The 23384-nt window shown below is 43.3% G+C and overlaps 1 protein-coding gene across 1 annotated transcript in view; it reads right to left on the reverse strand.

Annotated features, from left to right (window-relative positions):
* ADHFE1 (alcohol dehydrogenase, iron containing 1) overlaps positions 1-20485 on the reverse strand; it is a 36191-nt gene extending 15706 nt beyond the window's left edge. The window contains 5 exon segments of the mRNA XM_015408964.1: positions 1283-1437; positions 3490-3543; positions 3958-4001; positions 11654-11691; positions 20417-20485. Of these exon segments, the coding sequence (XP_015264450.1) occupies positions 1283-1437; positions 3490-3543; positions 3958-4001; positions 11654-11691; positions 20417-20472 (347 nt within the window). The 5' untranslated portion in view covers positions 20473-20485.
* Between the last annotated feature and the right edge of the window lie 2899 nt (positions 20486-23384).

Consider the following 23384-nt stretch of genomic DNA (forward strand, 5'->3'; position numbering starts at 1 on the left):
CTCTAATGATCATATACAGGATTTACTTTAATACGGTACATAATATCTAATCAGTATAAAACTTTAAGGAATAATCAGATTATATTTTTCCTTTACTCTTTATACTCTCTGCCAATCTAAACTTACTTCTGATTGCTTAATTACAACCTTAGTCCTACAGCACTTTCAGAAGACAGACAAGGAAGTCAACAATTATACAGTCATAGATTCGAGTTCAGTAGCACGTTAGAGATGAAGATATCTGATGAAGGGATCTTTGACTCTCAAAAGCTCGTACCCTGAAAATCATGCTAGTCTCCAAGGTGCTACTGGACTTGGACCCTAGCTCTTCTACTGCCGATCAACATGGCTACCCTCTGAAACGACAATAATAGATTGTATAGTTGTAGAACAACCACAGAGCAAATAGTATAATCAAAAGGTCAGAATAACTGGCTTGGATTCAGTGACTAACTTCTGCTAAGTGAGAAGTCATCCTCCAACACATAAAATCTCTTTCCACTGGAAGAGGTCTTTTCATTGCGGGCAGGGCTCTTTTTGTAGAAAAAGCCCAGCAGGAACTCATTAGCATAATAGGCCACACCCAACAGCAGGAGCTCATTAGCATATTAGGCCATACCCCTGACAGCACAGCTCATTAGCCCATTAGGCCACACCCCCATGTTACCAGAAGTGTGGTCATCCAGCCACACCCACTTTTTGCTTCTTATTCTGTTTACCTTGTTTGTTGTCAAAACCCAGGGCTTTTTTGGGAGCAGGGACTCCTTTGCATGTTAGGCCACACACCCCTAAAGTAGCCAATCCTAATGAGTTTCTGCTGTTGGGTGTGGCCTATTATCCTAATGAGTTCCTGCTGGGCGTGGCCAACTCGGGAGCCAGCCGGAACTCCGTTCCTGTGCGTTCCTGCCCAAAAATAGCCCTGATTGCGGGAAGGGAATCATTGGATCCAAACATACTGTATTGCTGAGAGACTCACAGTGCAAGAGTTTCATCCTTGTAAGTCCACTGAAGTCAGTAGCCTTAGAAAGGTATAATTCTGCCTAGGACTGTAGGAAGGAGGAGATGGTCTGTTTCTTATAGTGGACTTGCGCTGTTTGGAACGTGTGCTAGGGAGCTTATTTACTTCAAAATATCAGTGCAGTAAAATTACTACTGGAACAAAAGATAGATAAGACTAATTTCTGGCCAATGCAAACATCAGTAGCTCATGTGAAATGATAGTGTTAACAGAGATCTACTTGGCAAGAGCTGATTGAAAACAAATGCTTCAGAGCACAGGTACCTCTGGTCTGTTGGCTCCACTCTTACATTGTCATATAGCTTGAAGGTTATCCCATTTTTTGTCAGAGAATCCAAGACTGCTTTCATGGGAGGGAGCTGACAGAGGTTTTTATCTGTCATCACACAGACTTTTCTGGCACCCATACTCTGCAGGTCCTAGTGAAAAAATTAGTTTTAAAAAGATAAAAAGAAATCAAAATCCTAAACCAATCTAAACAATGCAAGTACTTGAATAACAAAATACTTAATATAAAACCTTGTAAAATTTTAGTCGACAATCAGAACAAGGGTCTACCACCTTTCGAGCCTGCAGGCATCTTTGGAATTTCGAGAGGGGGTGGTGAGCGCCATCCCAAAATGGCTACTACAGAAGGCAGAGTCAAACCCCAAATGGCTGCCCCAAATGGCTGCGCCAGACACAATACCTCTCTCCTTGCTTTGCAAAAGAATCACAGAAAGAGAATAAAAAGAAATTAAAGAAAGCCCGAGAGGAGGTGGAGGGGGGTAGAAAGTGAAGGGGAAAAGAAAAGGGAAAGCTTGAAGATGAACAGCACCACACACTGACTAAGGAAAATCTAGGCGCTTACCTCCTGATCCTATAGGGGCTGTGGTTGCTATTGCAGCAGAAAACAATTTAATTTGAATGAGGGCAGCCAGTAACAAGCCTTGCCTTATGATAGCCATGCCCACTTTCAGAAAAGCTTGGCAGGCATCAGGGAAAGTACTGGCACGTGCCATGGTGCCCACGGGCACCATGTTGGGGAACCCTGAATTAGAAAACACATGTAAAATATGCGAAGTTAACTTGTGCATCACGTTTCAAATATAACAATTTAGTTTTTATCATTTTAAAAGCATATTGAAGGAAAAACAATAAAAATTCTAAATGATGAAAAGACACATCAAAGCCATGGTAAAACGATAAGCTATATTACATTAACACCCCGATCCCTCGCTTCTTTCCGGTCCAGCTAAAGTAGAGTTTCATTCCTCATGACTGAGACTATATAACTTCTGTATTGTCTACAGATACATGCATATTGCTGGCAGTAAATGTTTACCCTACTACAACTAATAACACACTAAACATAAAATGAAGAGCTTTTTATAATAGTCATCCTGAATTATATGTGGAGTAAGAGTGACATAAATCTATGTATAGATATAAAAATACTGTTTTCAACACAATCCAGGAAGTCTAAAACAACCCATTCCATGATTGGTTTATTCTCTATTGGTACATGATGCTGTGATATCTTCCTCAATGCTGCTGCTCTCCCTTCACCTCACTGTGGTAATCACACCTCCTCAGCTTCTGTCTTCTTTCTCTACCTACCACTGATGTCACAGAGGAGCAGGACAGCAAGAGTCACCTTAGAATTTTAATGCAAAGGTCCTCAAGCAACTATCAAGTGTTTATGTTTAAATATATATGAAAATTCCAGAATTAAACAAATCAACTTTGGTGTCATTGTTTGAACAAGAAATATCACATTTCTCCTTATGTAAAGCTTAGAACAACAAGACATCATATAAAACTGCACTGTTAAAGTGTATACTATATGGACTTTAAGCCATAAAAGTGTGCACATTCAACATGACAGAGTGAGCATCACATTTTAGATGCAACAGTGCACAAAAATAAATAAATAAAAACATTCTTATAGTTGTAAAAAAAGTGTCCTGAATCAAGAGAACTATGAACACAATAAAACTGGTAACATGCATATCACTGATTTCAAGTTCTACATCACTACAAAACAGGGATGGAAAAAAGAAGCCTGCAAGCAGGTGTAACTAGTTGAACAGAACTGTGTCCCTTCTCTCCTGCAGCTGGCTTTCACCGATTCAGGATCTACCTGTGGAGTTTTGTATTTGTGGATTTCTGTCAATACTTTGAGAAACATCTATTCGTTTTTAAAATGACACACATTCGCTTAATGGACCTCTATGAAAGATTTCTTTTACAGGGAAAATATCTACTCATGAACATCCACATAGACATATTTGTCTGCAGTGAAAAACATCTGGATTGTTAAACAGCAGACACACAGTGGTTTGTATGGTCCCATCTTAAGCCCTAAAAGCAAGTTTTAAGGTTTTACAGTACGATGTCTGCATCTTTGCAGAAATTCACTGAAATTATTCATTTTAAAAACAACAATCAAACAACGAAACTTACAAGAAAGTTGTAAAATATCAGCTTACCATTCCCACTTCCTTAGTAACTCCCTTTCCATATCGGATATTGGAAACAGCCATCTGCAAACATTACAAAATAATGCAGTTTGGAAAAGTAACTATATGAAGGTAGGCTTACAACACTAACCTTTACAAATGCTTAACATCTTTTACAGTCAATAAATAATGGCTTTAAATGATCAAAATATAGTTTTTCATATGTACTAATTAATTTTTAACAAGACAGGGACTCTCGCTTTCTCCACAGCCACACAACAGCTGTGGGGAACTACTTTTTAAAGCATCACAGGGGACTGATTTGGCTTGGGACCGCAGCATGAGGGGAGAAGGTGCTTCTGTTCCCACCCAGTGCTGTTTTCCTGACCCCAAACTGCTGGAATGGCACTATTTGCCCCATTTTGCAGCTGTACATTCACAAAATATTCATACCATACTGGTTAAAGAACATACCATGTAGTTTGGCCCTAAGCTTACCTCAAAAGCATAGTCTGTTTTCCCTAACGCTGCACTTTCTGTACCTAGAAAAGAAATTATATACTAAATTTTATCAGAAAAAAGAGACAAAACTGTTTAAGTTATATTAAATAGGTGTATATTTCTAGGCCATTTTTAGCCATATCTGGTCTACACCATATAATTTGAAACCAAATGGCATGAAATAAAAAAAATTAAACCAATAAATGACAAACTATCCCCCCCAATTGTGTCAACCATATTAACCCCTCAGTGTAAATCCAGGGCCCTCAGGAACAGGAAGTCCCAATCCAAGAGGCCCTCGGTAAAGTAAATGGTCACTGTGGATCCTTTTCTTTGAAGCGTAAACCTTAGGGTGTTGATATATTTCTCTTTATTCTTTCTTTTAGTATTTCACATTTTTATTGCTCAAAAATATATCATTAGCACCACCGACATCTATCCCATTTTTATTCTGCCTTCCCTGTAGGAATTTTAGGGTGGTAGTACATCCCTATGGAGGTTTACCTCACAGAAGCAATATTTTTGTCAGCTCAACTCAGCACCCGACAACAATTCTACATGCTCTTGAGGAACTCTCAAGACTAAAGGAGTAAAACTGGGCAAAAATATAACTACTTTGTGTGTCTAGGCGACTGTGTAATATAAAACCTCCAGTAAGGTCAATATATATATAATTCAATCAATACAGTTATTTTCAAAACCCTACTGCTCTTCTTTGTTTTTAAAAAGCACACACACGTTCTAATTTTTTTTCTGCAAATACTTAAACCTTCCAAACGTTTCCTTCAAGTATTTCAGGCTGGACCTACATAGATATACTTCTCTGTGTTTCTCATTCTGTGTGACTAGGGTTGCCAGGTCCCCCCTTACAATGCTCCCTCTAAGCTGTGGGTCTTGACAGCAAAAATTCTACTTTGTGAGCTACTGGCATTAAAGTTGTGAGTGAGCGATTTGGCTTCTGCATAAATTAGTTTGCTCTGGAGCCACCCTTCCTGAGTAGGGCTGCCAAGTCCCCCCGGGGGGCGGAAATCCCCCCCGCCCCAGAGGCCCGTTCCCCAACGTCGGGGAATCGGGCCCCGGGGGGAACCCCGCCCCAGCGTGCACGTCACAGGGAAGTGACGTTATGACGCCGGGCACACTGGGGGCGGGCCCACGGCCATACAAGGGAAAACTCTATGGTTTTCCCTTGTATGGTCATGGCCCCGCCCCCAGCATGCCCGGCATCATGACGTCACTTCCCTGTGACGTGCATGCGGCATGCGTGCGCATGCACCAGGGTCCGCACGGGAGTCCCCCGCTGGCAAGGTAAGTGCCACTTGGCAACCCTATTCCTGAGCTAAGACAAAAATGTGTGAGCCAGAGGCTCAAAAACTGTGAGCTAGCTCACACTGACTCAGTTTAGAGGGAACGCTGCTCTCTTAGCAACCAGTGGGGGATGGGGGTGGCAAGGGTTGCCAGATCCAGGATGGGAAACTCCTGGAGATCAGGGGAAGGAGCCTGGGGAGGACAGGGATCTCGGTGGCTACAATGCCACAGAATCCAAAGCATCTATTTTCTCCAGGGGAACTGATCTCTGTAGTCTGGAGATGAGCTATAATTCCAAGGGATCCACAAGTCCCTCCTGGAAGCTGGCATCCTATGTATAAGAACATAAGAACATAAGAGACGCCAATGTTGGATCAGGCCAAAGGCCCATCCAGTCCAACACTCTGTGTCACACAGTGGCCAGAAATACCAGTGCCATCAGGAGGTCCAGCAGTGGGGCCAGGACATTAGAAGCCCTCCCACTGTTGACCCCCCCAAGCACCAAGAAGACAGAGCATCACTTGCCCCAGAGCCCCTAGCTATACCTTGTGGCTAATAGCCACTGATGGACCTCTGCTCCATATGCTTATCTAATTCCCTTTTGAAGCCATCCATGCTTGTAGCACCCACCACTTCCTGTGGCAGTGAATTCCATGTGTTAATCACTCTTTGGGTGAAGAAGTACTTCCTTTTATCCGTTCTAACCCGACCGCTCTGCAGTTTCATGGAGTGCCCACGAGTTCTTGTATTGTGAGAAAGGGAGAAAAGTACCTCTTTCTTTACCTGCTCTTTCCCATGCATAATCTTATAAACCTCGATCATGTCACCCCTCAGTCGTCTTTTCTCCAAGCTAAAGAGCCCTAAGCGCTTTAACCTTTCCTCATAGGGAAAGTGTTCCAACCCTTTTATCATTCGAGTTGCCCTTTTCTGCACTTTTTCCAAAGCTATAATATCCTTTTTAAGGTGTGGTGCCCAGAACTGCACACAGTATTCCAAATGAGGTCTCACCATTGATTTATATAGGGGCATTATTATATTGGCTGATCTGTTTTCAATACCCTTCCTAATAATCCCCAGCATAGCATTGGCCTTCTTTATTGCAGTCACACACTGTCTCGACATTTTCAGTGAGTTATCCACTACAACTCCAAGATCTCTCTCTTGCTCAGTCTCTGCCAGTTCAGACCCCATCAATGTGTATTTATATTTAGGATTTTTGGCTCCAATGTGCATCACCTTGCACTTGGCCACATTGAACCCCATTTGCCATGTTGACGCCCACTCGCCCATCCTTGACAGATCCCCTTGGAGTGCCTCACAATCCTCACTGGTTTTCACCACCCTGAACAACTTTGTATCATCCGCAAATTTAGCCACTTCACTGCTTACTCCCATCTCCAAATCATTAATGAACAAGTTAAAAAGCAGTGGACCAAGTACTGATCCCTGCGGTACCCCACTGCTTACCACCCTCCACTGAGAAAATTGCCCACCTACACTCACTCTCTGTTTTCTATGACTAATATTACTTTGAGGTAGAGGTAGTGCACGGGAGTTTGTTGGAATTCTCCTATGAAACTGGTAGAACACTCTGGCTAAAAGAGGCAGAAATATTCCCCACAGGAATCAAATGCTACCCTTTTTAACCCCCCCCTCCAAGCCATAGAGCATAGTACTCCTTCTGTCTGGTAGCTGAATTAAATCTTTGCTGTTTGGATTCATGTCCAGTGAGTGAAGCCATGCTGAGTAGTCTACATACACTTCAGGGTGCACAGGAGTGATGACCCAAATAATTCAACACATAAATATATTTTTTAAATACTTTTTGTGTTCTCTGTTCAGACACAGGCCTGCCATTTTCCCCACTGTGTCTCACTAGCCCTGTTCATGGTTGACTTCCCCTAATGGCTAAGCCTGTTGTACTTTTCGTAATTAATCTGACATCCCAAAGACCCTCCAAGCCATTTACACTATTTTCTTTTGATAGCCAATAGATGTCCTGCTGTTGTATTATTTGGCGGAGCTTAGTTTTCGTTAAAGACTTTATTGAGCTTGGAAAATTTTATTGTTTCCCTCAGAATATACATGCTCATCAAACATAAGTTGATTTTTAAAGAGGAGCCACAGTAATGTCATACTTTTAGCATCTCATCACTGTGGTTAAATGTGCACTTTGATTCCTCCACAGGCTACGATTTCTTTCTGCAAATATCCTACTCAACTACATTTAATGGAACAAATATAGAATCACACAGTTGGAAGGGGCCATACAGACCATCTAGTCCAACCCCCTGCCCAATGCAGGACCAGCCTAAAGCATTTCTGACAAATATTCGTCCAGCCTCTTCTTGAAAGCTGTCAGTGAAGGGGAGGTGACCACTTCTCTAGGCAGCTGATTCCACCTTTGAACCACTCTGACAGTGAAAAAGTTTTTCCTAATATCCAGCCGATACCTTTCTGCATGTAATTTAAACCTGTTGCTTCAGGTCCTATCCTCTGCTGCAAACTGGAACAGCTCCTTGCCCTCCTCCAAATGACAGCCTTTCAAATATTTAAAGAGAGCAATCATGTCCCCCCTCAGTCTCCTCTTCTCCAAACTAAACATTCCCAAGGCCCTTAAGCCTTTCCTTGTAGGGCTCAGTCTCCAGACCCCTGATCATCCTCATCGCTCTCTTCTGCACCCTCTCGATTTTGTCCACATCCTTTTTGAAGTGAGGCCTCCAGAACAGCACTCAGTACTCAAGGTGCGGCCTGACCAAGGCAGTATACAAAGGGGCTATGACCTCCTGTGATTTCGATGCTATGGCCCTTTTAATACAACCCAAGACTGAATTTGAGTATAGAATGTTAATAGTATGGTTCCTTTTAAAAAGCACCTTAACACAGGACTCCTTGTGATTCATGCACTGATTAAGCCATGTACACACTTCTTTATGATAAAATGCTCTCATGGCAGATAGATATAGGGCAACATTCTGGTCCAGCTAAAGTCACACTAAACAGGGTTGAGTCCATATTTTCTTTGTGGAACTCTACAGTTTACTTCCTACTAGATGACTACAGTGTATGTCATCCCCAGACCTCATAATTTCCCTTGCTTGTCCACTTTCTTTCTACCGAAACCACACAGGCTCTTTATCCACATAAGTCAGGAGGGAGGGAGGGTGTTGTAGTAATGGGAGGGAGTGCGTGAGAATCAGTGGAAAAAAGCTGTCTGGGTCCAACCCTAGATCACAATCTTTGGGTTGCCAAGTCCAAGTTGGGAATTTCTGCAGATTTTGGGGGTGGAGTCAGGGAAGCCGAGGGACCTCAGCTGGCTATAGTATCACAGAGCCCACCCTCTGAAGCAGCCTTTTTATCCAGGTAAAGTACTCTTTTGCCTGGAGAGCAGCTATAATTCCAAGAGATCTCCTTGCCCCACCTGGAGGCTGGCAACCCCAGACAGCCACAGTCTCATACAGTCATTATAAGGCCAGCAGCATATCTGAACACTGAGTTAATCTTTACAGTATCTAGAGCACTGAACACTGAGTTAAATTTTTACAGTATTTAGAACACTGAACTCTTCCTTATACTCATATACATGACATGTTATTAATTGTGGACACCATTAGTCATGTTTAAACAGTGCATATTTGATTGAAAAACATTGCATATATCTACATCCTACATAGATTCCCCCCCCCTAAAGTTTCCCCCCACCTCTCTGGTGTCAAAAACTAAGATATATGTGCTAAGGTACCATAGAGTGCAGAAATTTGCAGCTCTCCTTTGTAGAAAACATTTCATAAAAATACCACATATTTCACTGGTAGATGCTAAGTCGCAGTTAAGGATGCTGTCCCCCTGGTGGGGGTGTGACAGGGCATCCTCAGCTTTCCAACCTCCATTTGGAGTGGCAATGGGAGAAAAAAAAAAGACTTGATAGGACTGTCATGAAAAGCCATTTTTCCTATTTCTGTGGCTTCATAAAAAATCTTGGTTCAGGCTCTGAAAGGGGCCTGCATAGAAACATTCCCTAGAGACATAGAGGCACTGTGATCTTGGTAGACGGCTTTCAGCTGGCTAGATTCAGCTTGTGACTGCCCGGAAAGCAACCAGCCCAATTAAGCACAACCCAGAATGATTGAATTATTAGCACCTGTGCATTGGAGTATCGGCCCTTAAACTGTAGTATAGATTTCGATTCTCCTCTGCCCTTAAGTATTATGGGATCTCTTAAACTTTAGCAACAGTGAAAAGCTTACATCACTTTTCTGGTCTGTGACTGGTCAAAGGCCTGGGCTAGTCAGAGACCCCTTTTTTCTATAAAATAAGGTTTCATTCTGTGGGATTGTGGTACCTAGGACTATGGGGCCTTACTTGGTCAATAGTCCTAGAGCAACCCGGCAATTGACTCTGCCTGGATGAGCTGTTTGAAACATCTTGGACTACTGCACCCCTTTGTAACCTGGAAAGGTAACTCTGCAACTGTTTTGTAAGTTTTAGTTATGCTGGTTATGCTTAGAGTTTATTATTTTCCCTTCACTGTCTAAAGTCTTATTTTTAAATACGTTTGCACCTTCATAAACAACTTATATTTTTACTCTGTCGTGGCATTGTGCTCCTTGAACCTCAAAGGTTCATTGCCTTAGACTCTTGACCACTGCCAAAAGTAACTGTTTGTCTTTGAGCTCAGCCTGTAGTTCCACTCTGCAGGGCTGACCTTGTGTGTTAAGTTCCATAGACAGTCTGGAAGTTTGGTCTTTTACGCCAGGATTGTTGGGAACTACTAAAAGACCTGGTGGTGGACTACCCGAGGCTTGAGGGGTTTTTAGATTTCCTTAAGTAATTTGTAATTGTGCTGTGCAACCTGTTCTTTGAACACAAACGTTTTGACCCGGAGAAATTAGCATTTGTGACAAGGCCTATGTAGGGTTGCCAAGTCTGGCAAACTTACCGGCGGGGGACGCTCTGTCGAGTCCAGGAGAAGGTCCGTATGCGCGCGCGCCGCCGCCGCCACATCACCAGAAGTGACATGCGACGTTGCTGACGTTGGGGGCGTGGCCGAGCTCGTCGGGGGGAAAACCATGTGGTTTTCCCCCCGACGAGCTCAGCCACGCTCCCAACGTCAGCAACGTGGCCGCGTCACCTCCGGTGACGCAGCTTTGGGGGGCGGAGTTCCCCCCGGGGCCCAATTCCGCTGTGGCGGAAACCGGGCCTCCAAAGCGGGGGTTTCCCTGCTCCCCGCCCCCATTTGGCAACCCTAGGCCTATGGCATGACCTCACTTTCAGGAAAACCATTATGATTCTCTAGGAATTGCCTGAAACTCTACGGTGGAACCATAGCATTTACAGTGATTCCTAGAATGTATGACATCACTTCTGGATCAGGAAAATGACATCAAGGAATCAGGAAGTGACATCAAACCACTGATGCAAGCTGCCCCCCCCCCCATGTGGGGTCTCCTACCAGTCACCCTAGTCACAAATGATTCATTTTATGTTTTAAAGCAGTACATTATATTTAGATTTGATATGAAAATCAGTATTACATGTATTTCATTTCCCTTAAAATGTCATTTTTCCCTTAAAAATACATCACAGGGTGTGGTGCACTGCTTATTTGGGGGGACTGTTTCCACTTTAAAATTATTCTTTGTGTAATAAACTGTGTAGTTTCTGCGACCACCAGGAATTTTAAGAAATTACAAATCTTCTCTCTGTTTCTGCTGTTGGTAATGTGACCCAGGGTCTGAGCTTTTAAAGGTCAATGTGGCCCTGAGGAAGGATTGAACTGAATTCTGGGTTAACTTAAACAAAATATGATTTATTGATTAAGGAACAAAAAATAAGTTGCTGGTTAACTGTAACTGTATTGGGGAAAAGGAACTGGTAAATAAACGGGCAAGGTATCACACACAGTCTTTTGACATTAAGATCCCACTCTGACAGGAATCTCTCACATAGGCAGCCACACTGGCTTAGCTCTTTGTACTATTGGTTCTCTTTCTTTAGAGTCTCACAGACACTTCTCATAGCTCCTTCACATTTAAACTCTTAAACTCTGAACTCTTTACGTTTCCACACAGACTCTGTCAGCTCAATCACTGACTGACTCACTCTAAATCTGACCTCTCCATAACTCAGATTCACTCAAACTGACTTCAAGACACACACAGATTCACTCCAAACAACTCCTTCCACACTCTCCGTCCTCCACCAATCACAACACACTTGTCTCTCTCAATCACTCTACTCTACTAACACTGCACTCCAACCAAGCATTTAAAGGAACACACACACAGTAAAACAAGGAATCATTACACACGGTTTTCCCATTTCCAGCATTTTTCGTCTCTTATCAGAGGATAATCTTTGAATACACACACAAAAAAGATAGCCTTACCTTGTGAATAAGTGTGGGAGTGAGCAGGGCACATGCATCTAAGGAAAAGAAAGAGGAACATGTGCTGTATTACAATTTTTTCACAACAGTATCCTGCCATCTAGTGTCATAAAGTGTTAAGAATCTTTCCTTACTGAAAAAATAATTAAGTCTTTTTACATATGTTTGGCTAACTGTTGAATCTGGTTTGAGTGCACTTTAAACAGGGCGTGTGTCAGGCTAACCTCTCTGGGGGCATCAAAAAGCACTAGGAAACGAAAATTAAACACAACAGCCACGATCTTTGCTCCGAAGCCTTGGTTCATAGTGTGGAGACTGCTTTAGCCAGTTCAGTGAATCATTTAATCATTTACTTTGCTTATTTAAATTATATTAATTGCTTGTTTGTATTTTGGAAATTTCAGTAAGACACACTAAGGGTTTCCTTAGCGACAAAAGCAGCACAGACATTCCAAAACCCAAACCCATATTTTTGATTCATTTTTGTGACTCCCCCACCCTTGCTACACAGATTCATGGGGTTGTCAACTCTGGGTTAGAAAATACCTGGAGATTGTGGGGAGCTGGGAAGGGTGGAGTTTGGGAAGGGGAGGAACCTCAGTGGGGTATAATACCATAGAGTCCACCTGCCAAAGTGGCCATTTTCTCCAGAGGAACTGATCTCTGTCATCAGGAGACGAGTTGTAATTCTGGGAAATCTTCAGCCACCACCTGGAGACTGGCAACGTTACAAATTGTGCTCTTAGCCAAAGGCTGGGGCAACTTTACGATGTTATTTTATATAACCCTGTGGATGTGGCCCTCTGCTGGAGGTTGGGGGGAAGGTACTTTGTCCCTCAGATGGAGCCTAGGTGGGTTCTGAGAAAAAGGAGTTCTGAGTTGGGAAAAGAGAGAGAAGCCATTGGGGTCCCAGTGCAGAGAACAGAGTGACCTGAGAAGAAGCCTCCAGTGAGAGGCAGCAACCACAAGAGCCCCAAGAGGAGCCAGCTGTGGCGCACCAAAGAGCAAAGACTGAGTGTGAGACTTGCAGAAGGCCTCGGAGAAACAGTAACAGACTACTTTAGTTCCCACTTTAAGTTGTGCTGTGGGAGAAAATGAGATTACATTTATAATCAAAGCTAGTCATTTTTATGAGAAAATAAATTTTCTGAGATTTCTTTCCATTAAATTTTCTCACAGGTAATTGTGTTTAGGATTTAGCTTGACCACACACATATTTGAGTCAGGTGTCACTTAAATGCAAATTACCATCTAGTATGATCAGTTTAAGATATCAGCAATGCATCTCAGTGTTGCCAGCCTCCACTTGGGGCCTGGAGATCTCCTGGAATTACAATGGATCTTAAGACTATACAGATCAGTTCCCCTGGAGAAAATGGCTGGTTTGGAAGGTGGACTCTATGGCACTATACCCAGTTGAGGTCCTGCCTCTCTTCAAACCCCAGCCTCCCCGGATTTCACTCCCCATATCTCCAGGAATTTCCCAACTCAGATTTGGTAACCCTAACTGCAGTTTGATACTATTTATTGATCCAAAGTCTCCTTGAGTTCAATAGGACTTACTCCCAAACTGTACGGCTGAACAGCTCTATAGTATGATCAGTTCTCTCCAACTCAACCTATAAAGAAAAGTAGGTCTACTGATGTGATAGGAGATTTTGTGAGGGAAATAGAAGTTCAAGTTTCTTCTCAAGTACAAGCTCTAATCAATTTATATGTTTTAGTAACCTCAATCTATATGCAGAACATATCATAAGGAAAGTGGGATTAGATTTAAATGAAGGTGAAGTAAAAATTAGTGGAAAGAATATTAACAATTTGAGATATGCAGATGACACCACATTACTGACAGACAATAGTGAAGATTTGGAATGACTTCTTCTGTTTATAAACTCTCCTAAAAAGGAGAGAACTTTATTGCTTTTTATATTAGAAAGGGGGGAGGGTATATAGCGGGGTAAAGAAAAGGTCGAGTGATGTTTCCATTAGTTTGTTAGTCTGTTACAATTAGTTAAAAAAATTCTTCTTTGGCTTCATTGTGGTGGTCAATCGTCTTTCATCATCTCAGTTAAAAGAATGTTAAAAAAAAAAGGAATTAGTAGTGTCCCACTGTTAAACTGTTAATAAATGGCTTTTCAGACACCCTGCAAATTGGTTCTTCCATCTTCGGGCTGATTTCTTCTCCAAAACGACAGGGGAGGTCCTCCTCTACGCGCTCCTCTCCGTTTCACCGCTTCTCTTCCGGGTCATCACTTTCAGGTCGCAGCATGCATTTGGCACTTTGCATCACCCGATCCGCCTTCCCGATAAAGTCCCAAGCTTCCAGAACGGTTTTTTTCTCTTTTTTTTGTCATTCGACTTTAAAATAAACGCTGTCGTTCTCATAGCTAGGTCATTTATCCACATCTCCGCTTTAAGGGCATTTTCCTTTTTCATAGCTGCTTTCGCTTTTAAGGAACAAGCCCGCAAGAGACAGTCACTCAAACCGGAAGATACACCCTTCTTGTTGCGCAGCTCTTATTTCAGCTCCGACATCTTTTTCATTTTGTTTACATTGATCAAAGTTCACAGGGTGCACTTAGAAGATAAATCAGCATCATTTTCTTTCAGCAAATCAATCGCCCGGTGACACCACCTTCCTCAACTTTCAGTCTCCCCCCCCCCTTTCTCCTTTAAAATTTCTTTTAAACGGGAGTACCGGAGTATCTCCTCTTTCGCTTGGGGGGGGGAGAACACGCTTAACTTCTTTTCATTATCTCGATTGACAACTCACAGTTTCAGCTGCTTCTTTTCAGTTCATCGATTTTTCGCTTCATCACTCAGGTGGCGTCTGGCGGCTCCGCTAAGCCCCGTGCGGGGCCGCGAACGCGGCGAGGTTCATTAGGGCATGAGGGGAGCCTCAATTTCCGACCTTCCGGTCGAGAAAGAGGCTTTGCCCCTCACGCGCCCCGAGTCGGAGCCCCTTCTGGGGCTTGTCCGGGTCTCCGCTTGCGCGGATCCCCCCTCGGCCGCGGGCGGGCGAGACGCCCTTGGGAGCGCCCCGAGGATGCGTCCGCCATTTGCGGAAGCCGGACCGGAAGCCAAGATTTGAAATGACTTCTAATGAAGATTAAAGCAGAAACTGCCCAGGGAGGATTACAGCCGAACATCAGGAAGACAAAAATAATGACTACTGGGGAATTACAGAGCTTTAAGGATGACAATGAAAAAACTGAAATTGTTAAAGATTTTCTATTCCTTGGCTCAATCATCAATCAAAAGGAAGACTGCAATCAAGAAATCAGAAGGAGATTTAGACTGGGAAGGGCAGCCATGAAGGAGCTAGAAAAAACCCTTAATTGTAAGGATGTGTTGCTGGTGACCAAGATCAAGATAATTCATGTCACAGTATTCTTCATTACCATGTATTGATGTGAAAGTTGGACAGTGAAGAAAGCTGACAGGAAGAAAGTTGATTCATTTGAAATGTGGTGTTGGAGGAGAGTTTTAGATACCACAGACTGCCAAAAACACAAATACATGGGTTCTAAATGAAATCAAGCCTGAACTCTCCATAGAAACAAAAATGACTAAACTGAGGCTATCATACTTTGGTCACATTATGAGAAGACAAAAGTCACTGTCAAAGACAATAATGCTAGGAAAAGTTAAAGGCAGGAGGAAAAGAGAACTACCCAACATGATATGGATTGATTCAATCAAGGAAGCCATGGACCTCCGTTTGCAAGATCTGAGCAAGGATGTTAGCAATGGGACGTTTTGGAGGTCACTAATTCATAGGGTCGCCATAAGTAAGAAGCAGCTTGATGGCACTTAACACACACACACACACAAACACACACACACACACACACATTTGTAGCAATCCATGGCCTGGACACGCTGTGGCCTCATGTGTTTCCAGCTCCACATGATCCATCCTTTCTCCCTCTTCCATGGTTTCTTTATACCTTTCTGGCTTTGGTTAACCATAGTTTGCTGTGAGACCCAAGTGAGACAAACTCTTCTTAGTACTGTCCACAGACTGCTCACAAACCATGATTTGAAACCATGGTTTGAAGTGAATTTGCAAACTATATTTGGGGATTTAACCTGATTAGCACTAATCAGTAATGTCTGAAGTCTCCTTTCTGAGGTCTTTTTGAAGATAAGATTACAGTCACAGTCTATGCCAGTGGTCCCCGACGTGGCACCCGAGGGCACCATGGTGTCCACCAAGTGTTTTTAGAAAGCGGCATTGCCAAGTCTAAAAGAATTTTGTTAGAGATACACTGCATATACAACTAAATTATAATTAAAAATGAACTATGGCCCTGGTCACACGGGCCAGATATCGCGGGGGGGGGGGGAGGCGTGGCTGTTTGCCCCAGAGCGAACTACCGTGCGGCAGCCAGATCAAACGTCCCGCCGACGTCCCGTGGTTGGGGGGAGGTGCTGATCATACCTCACTCCTGCGGCGCGGCAAAGAAGCGACGCCATGGGTTGTTGTTTTTTTTTTAACCCAAGTGTTCGCATGCGCCGTTGGGTGCTTGTGCGCACCCGTGGAGACTTGACAAACCTCCCCCCTTTTTGCGACGGGACATGGGCGGGCGCCGGATGTCACGAGCTAACACCGGAAACGTGATCTGACACCCGCCCTTGCCCCGCGGTTTCCGGAAACTAGTACCTCGGAGGTACTAGTTTTTTTACAGCGCATCTTCGGAGTGAAGCCTTGGGTGAGCCACGGGAGCTCTACGCTTCCCAGATGTGGCGGTGAGATCATGCCTGGAAAATCCGCCTATCTTCCGTCTCTTTAGCGTGCCTAATGCTCCGTGTGACCGGGGCCAATATACAATTTTACAGAAGTGTAGCACTTCAAAGAATTCTCATTGTTTCCAAAAATTGCAAAAGGAAGCTTGCAAGAATACAGGGAGCCAGTAACAACAATCCTATTTCTGTAAATCTTCATCAGCTCTTACAGCTTCAAATATCTGCTTATGAGTCAATTAGTCATGAAGTATATTAAGAGGGCAAAGCCGCTCTGTATTTCTTATGACATAGAAATTTCAGTTGACAAGAGGGAATCACCAGTAAAGTTTCTAATGTGGTAACAGCCTAAACTAATTCACAGATGGTAGTCAGTGATAACTTATCACTAAAGTCAGCCATTGTACCAGAAGAATGGAGAGTAGCAAATGTTACACTGATTTTTTAAAAGGGGTCCAGAGGAAAACCAGGAAATTACAGGACAGTTAGCCCAATGTCTGTCCCAGGCAAAATACAAGAAACTGTAATCAAAGACAGAGTTATTAGGGACATAGAAGAACAAAGCCTGCTGAGGGAAAATAAGCATGACTTCAACAAAGAGAGGTCCTGTCTCACCAACCTTTTGGAGTTCTTTGAGAAAGTGAACAAGAATGTAGACAACAGTGACACAGTAAACACTATATACTTGGTCTTTCAAAAGGCTTTTGACAAGACACCTCACCAAAGATATCACTCATGGGATAAGAGGACGGGTTCTCTTATAGATTGAAAAGTGGTTCAATGACACTGTCATGATCACAGGCCTATAATAGTGTGGCCTACGAGCTCTAGGGAGGCCTAGTGGATCCAGGGAAGCCTGTACTAGAGCAGCTATTAGGGCCTACATTTCCCAGGTCTCCTCTGGACCCTGTGATTGGTTAACAGGGGATTTGGAGGGGAAACGTATGCCAGTAGAGTCACTGCCCCCTATATTTGGGCAGTGGTAGAGTAGATGGTGGTGCCTGGGAAGAAGAGATAAAAGGCTTTGTCCAAAGTGGGAGGGGGTTCACTCCTAGGGAGTAGAGATGGTGGGAAGCTGCTGCAAATGGAGAGATTCAAACGGGGTGAGTCAGCTTGAGGCCTATTTGGCCACAGAAGGCTAGGTACAGTATAGTCAGACGTGTTAGGGCTTCTTATTTTGCTGGTTTACCTACCTTTACTGTGCTCATTTTTCCTACATGTTATTGAATTCTAGTTGTTGTTAAATCTATTTAATAAAAATAGTTTGTTATTTTGCCTGGGTCCTCCCACCTCATTTGGTCATTTATAAGGGGAAACCAACTGGAAAAGGAATGTATAAAGGAGTAGAGTGGGTGCTCTGAGCCCTCCCAAGGAGACCCATATCAGAGTGGTGGCAGCCATTAGAGAAGCTTTCTATCTGCCACCCACAACAGATACAAAGCAAAGACTTGGGATAAATGGACAGTTCTCACAATGGAGTAGAGTTCCACAAAGGTTAGTGGGGCCAGCAGCATTATTTAACCACTATTTGGTGTAGTGGTTAAGTGCGCGGACTCTACTCTGGGAGAACCAGGTTTGATTCCCCATTCCTCCACTCGCAGCTGCTGGATGACCTTGGGCAAGCCATAGTTCTGTCAGAGCTGTTCTCCCAAGGACAGTTCTTTCAGAGCTCTCAGCCCCACCTACCTTACAGGGTGTTTGTTGTGGGGAGGGGAAGGGAGTTTGTAAGACGCTCTGAGACTCCAAGTGAAAGGTGGGGTATAAATCCAATTGATATTATAATGCCCCTGTATAAATCAGTGGTGTAGACTCATTTGGAAAACTGTGCAGTTCTGGTCACTGTATCATCACAGAGCTGGAGAAAGTACAGAAGAGGGCAACCAAGAAGATTAGGAGGTTGGAGCACCTTCCCTATAAGGAAAAGTGGAAGAGTCTGGGACTTTTCAGTACAGAAAAGAAACAACTAAAGGAGGACATGATAGCGGTTTATGGGGTAGATAGAATTGGAACACAGGGACATTCAAAGAAGCTAAAGGGCAGTTGATCCAGAATGGACAAAAGGAAATAATCCATTGTGTGATTAAAACATGGAATTCACTGCCAGAGGATGCAGTGATGGCCATAGGCATAAACTGCTTTCAAGGGGGATTGGATAGCTTCATAGAGGTTAAATCTATCAGCAGCTACTAGGTGTGGAGACTAAAAGGTATCTCTGTGTTCAGAGGCAGTAACCCTCTGAATCCCAGTGTCAGGAGGCAACATCATGGAAGGCCTCAGCCTCTATTCCATGTTGGTGGGCCGCCACAGGAACTGGTTGGATAGTGTGTGAGACAGGATGCTGGACTAGATGGACCACTGATTTGATCCAGCAGGGCTCTTCTTATGTTCCTAAGCATATGGGGCTTTTAAAAAGGGATCTTGTTAAACAGAGGTTCTGTGTGAAATGTTGAAGATTTATTGTTAGAGTTATGCATGACCTCACTCCCTGACATTTCGTGGATGGCTCCGGCTCCTATGGCAGCCATTTTGTGACTGCACCCATCGTTCCGTGTCAGAATTCCAGAGGTGCCTGCAGGCCGAAAAAGGTCAGGAACCCATGGTAGCTACTCCGCATTGTTTTTAGAAGGACTTAGCAGTTACTTTCAGTGGAGAGGGTTCATGTGGGAGGACTTTGATTCCTTTGTGTTCAAATACAACAGTGACACACAGGGTTGCAAAATTTCTGCAGACCTGAGGGGTGGAGCCTGGGGAGGGCAGGGCTTGGGGAGAGGAGGGACCTCAGCAGGGTGTCCACCTTCCAAAGCAGCCGTTTTCTTCAGGGGAACTGATCTGTGTCGTCTGGAGATTGCGTCTAATTTCAGAAGAACTTCAGGTCCCACCTGGAGTCTGGAAGCCCTATACATGTACTACGGAGAACCCAGATAGTGAAAGGAAGGCTAAGAACCCAACTACAAATGACAGCAGGAAAAAAAAAATGGGTCCATTGCATGGCCACCAAAGCCATTTTAGAAGCATTTGTAGTTTAAAAAACAAATTGCTGCAGGGCCCAAAATCCAGATCAGGTGTGCAATGGCCCCGGGTGTAATTCTTTCTTCCCCCTTTACCTTTCACTTTAAAAAGCACCTGGGGGGGGGGGGGGAACAGGAGCTCTTGAGGCTGCTGCACTGCATGGCTGATTAGGGCCTCCTAGCAATTTTTAAAACCTACAAATGCTTTTAAAATGGGGGTGGTGGTGGTCAGAGGATGGACCCATGGCTGCTGTCACTTGTACTTTGGCCCTCACTGCTCCTAGGTAGCAATTGAAAACGGCAGAGAAAGAATTTTTTTTTTAAAGAATGCATCTCCAGCTCTCTCTGTTGTACCAGTTTGATTATACAAGTTCTCTTTACAAAAACAAAAAAACCTTGAAAACTTTTCTAAGAAAACTGAGAACCAGAAACAAACAAACAAACAAAAAAAGACTATAGTTCACAGACATTTCTTTGGGAACAGTTCCATAAAGTTGCAACAGGAGTTCTGTGTACATTTTCACCACATGCCTTATAGTTTGAAGCCAAAAATCTGGCAGCATTTTTGTTAATACACATGGAACTGTATTTTGGCATATGAAAGATTTCACATGGCAAAAAGTCATACTTATACTGAAAAACTATCAGGTCTGCAGTTACATTTTGTACCCACAGAAGCCTAATGGAACCTTCTCAGACCAAACTCCCTGCAAACACCAACGTCCATTTCTGAGCTCTCTGAATACCCTTTTGCTGGCTGTTTCTCACAGCAACAAGGAAAATAAGACAGGCTAAGATAGCTCATTTTCCCAACCACATCTAGATCCTGGACATTAAGATCTGCAGATTTATCAAGACCTCTTGCAACAAATGATAACTGTGATTCTTCGTGTCTTAAAAAGTTTCTCAACCTGGCAAAACTTTAAGAAAGCAAGATGGCTTTGCTGGAGCCCACCCAGCTGATTCAAGACAACCAACGGAGCAAATTCCTGCAGAAGCAAATACTCACGACGCACGATGCAGCTGTTTCAGCAAATATACCACCCTCTCTCTCCCTCCTGCCATTGCAGCAGCTGCTTGGGACAGCACAGCATGATGGGAAAGTAAACTCAGGGCCAGGAGCTGCAAACTGTAAACAAAGAGGAGGAACCAAGAAAGCAGTCGCTCTTTCCATATTCCCAGATCTTTTGGCAAGTTAGTTCATTGCAGCTTTTCACTGCTCAGGTTTAACTGCCTAACAGAGTGAGTTTTCAAGGCCAGGCAGATTTTGCAATTTGTTAATTCAGACTGTTTACCCACTAGGCATTCAACAACTTCTATCAGGTCTAGTTTTAAAACTTTATTGCTCCACCATTGATACAGAGATATGGAAAGTTATAATCCTCAAAATGGTCTATTTGTTGAACAGATGTCAAAACATAATTGTCAAGATTTTGCTACATGCAGAAAGCTAAAGTCAGTAATACTGATGCACTAAATCAACAGCTGCTTTAGCATTCTTGAACAACATTTGCACAAACTTGGTATTGTACACACACAAAGCAGATAGCTGGCACATTTAAGAAACGTCAAAACTTTGAGCCATCTTTTATTGCTATGGTCACACTTGACTTAATTGGCACTCTTTGAGGAGAGGCTGAAAGACAGCTCAGTTCTGCCCATAGATTCACTTATGGAAGAGCTGAACCCTGGACAAAAGTACTCTCCCTCCTTCTGCACAGCACTTCTCTATGCAAGCCAAAGCATGAGTGCCAGGGATGGAGTGACTAAAATACAGAATACAGGGAAATAACTTTGGCAGACTCTGATGGATGTTTAATAGGGGCAAGACTCAGGTGCCCCAGCATATATCGAATATCCATGAATGGTCCAACCCACTGTGCAAAGAACAGGTAGAGAGAGTAGCTGAGGAAAAGGCAGCTGATTGGGCGAGAGGAAGGAGAGAATGAAATTTCCCCACCCTTTTCTATTTTAGAGCAGTTTTACCAAACATTTGAATCAAGTTACCCACAATATTGGTAACAGATCTGGCTTATCAGAATTGATGTTTGGAGTTTTCTACTCTTTAAAAAGTTAGTCATTAGACCCTGTGAGAAATTAACAGAAATAATACAAACAGCATTATTTATTTATTTATATCTTCGATTTGTATACCGCCCTTTACCCGAGGGTCTCTGGACGGTTTACAGGTATATGGCCTAAGTGCCTAATTAGTTCCTACCCTAGGGCCACAATTTGACTGGGAGAGGGGCTAGAAGAAAATGCAGTGCCTACTAATTTATAAAATGATGGTGGACAGTGCCGTTGTCAAGTCATGGCTGACTTATGGCAACCCCGTAGGGTTTTCAAGGCAAGAGACTAACAGAGTAAGCCAGAGCTAACTCTACTTAGCTTCCAAGATCTGACAAGATGGATGTCTGACCTTGGCCATCCAGGTAAACTAAATTTATAAAATACATGGATTAAAATAAAACTTCTTAAAATCTCAGTTTAATGGAAATAGGATTGGCAATTGTTTACAAAATTTCAGTAATTAAAATCTACAACAGTGCCAGTTTCTTCAATCTTCCCATTCTCCTCCTTCACCAGTGCCTGTTGAAAAAAACCCACATCATCAACTAAAGGCACTGGTGAAACGGGGGTTTGCCATTGCCTGTCTCTGCATAGCTACCCTGCTAAGCTTCTAGTCCGATGTGATTGGACTAGCTTAGGCCAATTAGAAAGGCAACACATTTGATATCTTCACAACCAAATGAGCTAGAGGTTTCTTTTTGGTTTCAAAACGGGAACATTAGGGATTCAGGAGTTAGACTGTGACAATATATAATTATAGTACTATTGTGCTATAGCAATCTAACAAATGCAGATTTTAAAAAAAACACTTACTGGTAGTGGAGAGCAAAACAGTGGTGGGGCTGCAGCTGAGGTAAGAAAAGTACATGCAAAACTGTGTGGCTGTTGTGACTGACTGCACTTACAGCACCAACGAGAACTACTTGTTGCTGTGCTGAAGCAGCCCAAGTGAAATAGGACATATTTGACTGCATCCTTCTATATATCCCTGTACACCAAATACTGTCTACAGCCAGATATCTGTTGGCTGTCCCACCAGTTAGCACAGCCTGTCTGCAACTGACCAGGGCCTGGGCCTTTTCCATCATTGATCCCGCTCTGTCAAAATGAGGGGGCCCTTCATTGGACATCTTCAGGAGGCACTGCAGACTTGCTTGCTTACCAGGGCTTTTGAGGGGAGTTTGAATGGCAGGCATCTTTAAAGGGTGAGGGAAAGATCTTGGGTTTGTTATTTTATTCTGGTTTTAACTGAAAATGGCCCCAGCCATATGTGCCGGAAAATGCGTGTGTGTGTGTGGCTATTTACACCGTTGCATTCTGATCCGGCATTATGCGATCAGACGCGACGGTGGTGCACCGGGATTTTGTCCTTCGGCACGCGCTGCAAAGAGGATGGCTGGAGGGAATAGGTGTGCGCTGGCACGATCACACTGAACGAGTCCATCTGCAGCCCGTGGCAAACCATTTGCTAGTAGATCTTTGCAGGTACTTTTTAACTGCGCATCTTCGGTGGCACGCCATGGGTGCACTACACTTGCCAGATGTTGTGGTGTGATTGTGCCCCAAAAATCCACCCAGCATTCGTGCCTTTTGCGCGGCAAATTCTGTGTGACCGAGGCCTACGTTTAACTATTGTTGTAAGCTGCCTTGAACCACGATGAAAGGCAGGGTATATTTAAATAAATAAATGTAATATAAGTAGTAAGCAAATACCCTCCCAGGTAAAGAAAATATGGGTTATTAAGGAGTTCACATTACATTTAACTCAGCTTGAAATACTGGAGTTGTAGCATTTCTAAGGATCAATACACAATTCAGAGGCAGAACCATCTGCTGAAGGTAATCTCAACAAGGCTATGTAACCACTAATTAACTCTTCAGATGTCTTTGCAAAATATGTTCAA

This window comes from Gekko japonicus, unplaced genomic scaffold (genome assembly GCF_001447785.1).
Source record: "Gekko japonicus isolate JY-2015 unplaced genomic scaffold, Gekko_japonicus_V1.1 scaffold88, whole genome shotgun sequence".
In the NCBI taxonomy this organism is placed as follows: domain Eukaryota; kingdom Metazoa; phylum Chordata; class Lepidosauria; order Squamata; family Gekkonidae; genus Gekko; species Gekko japonicus.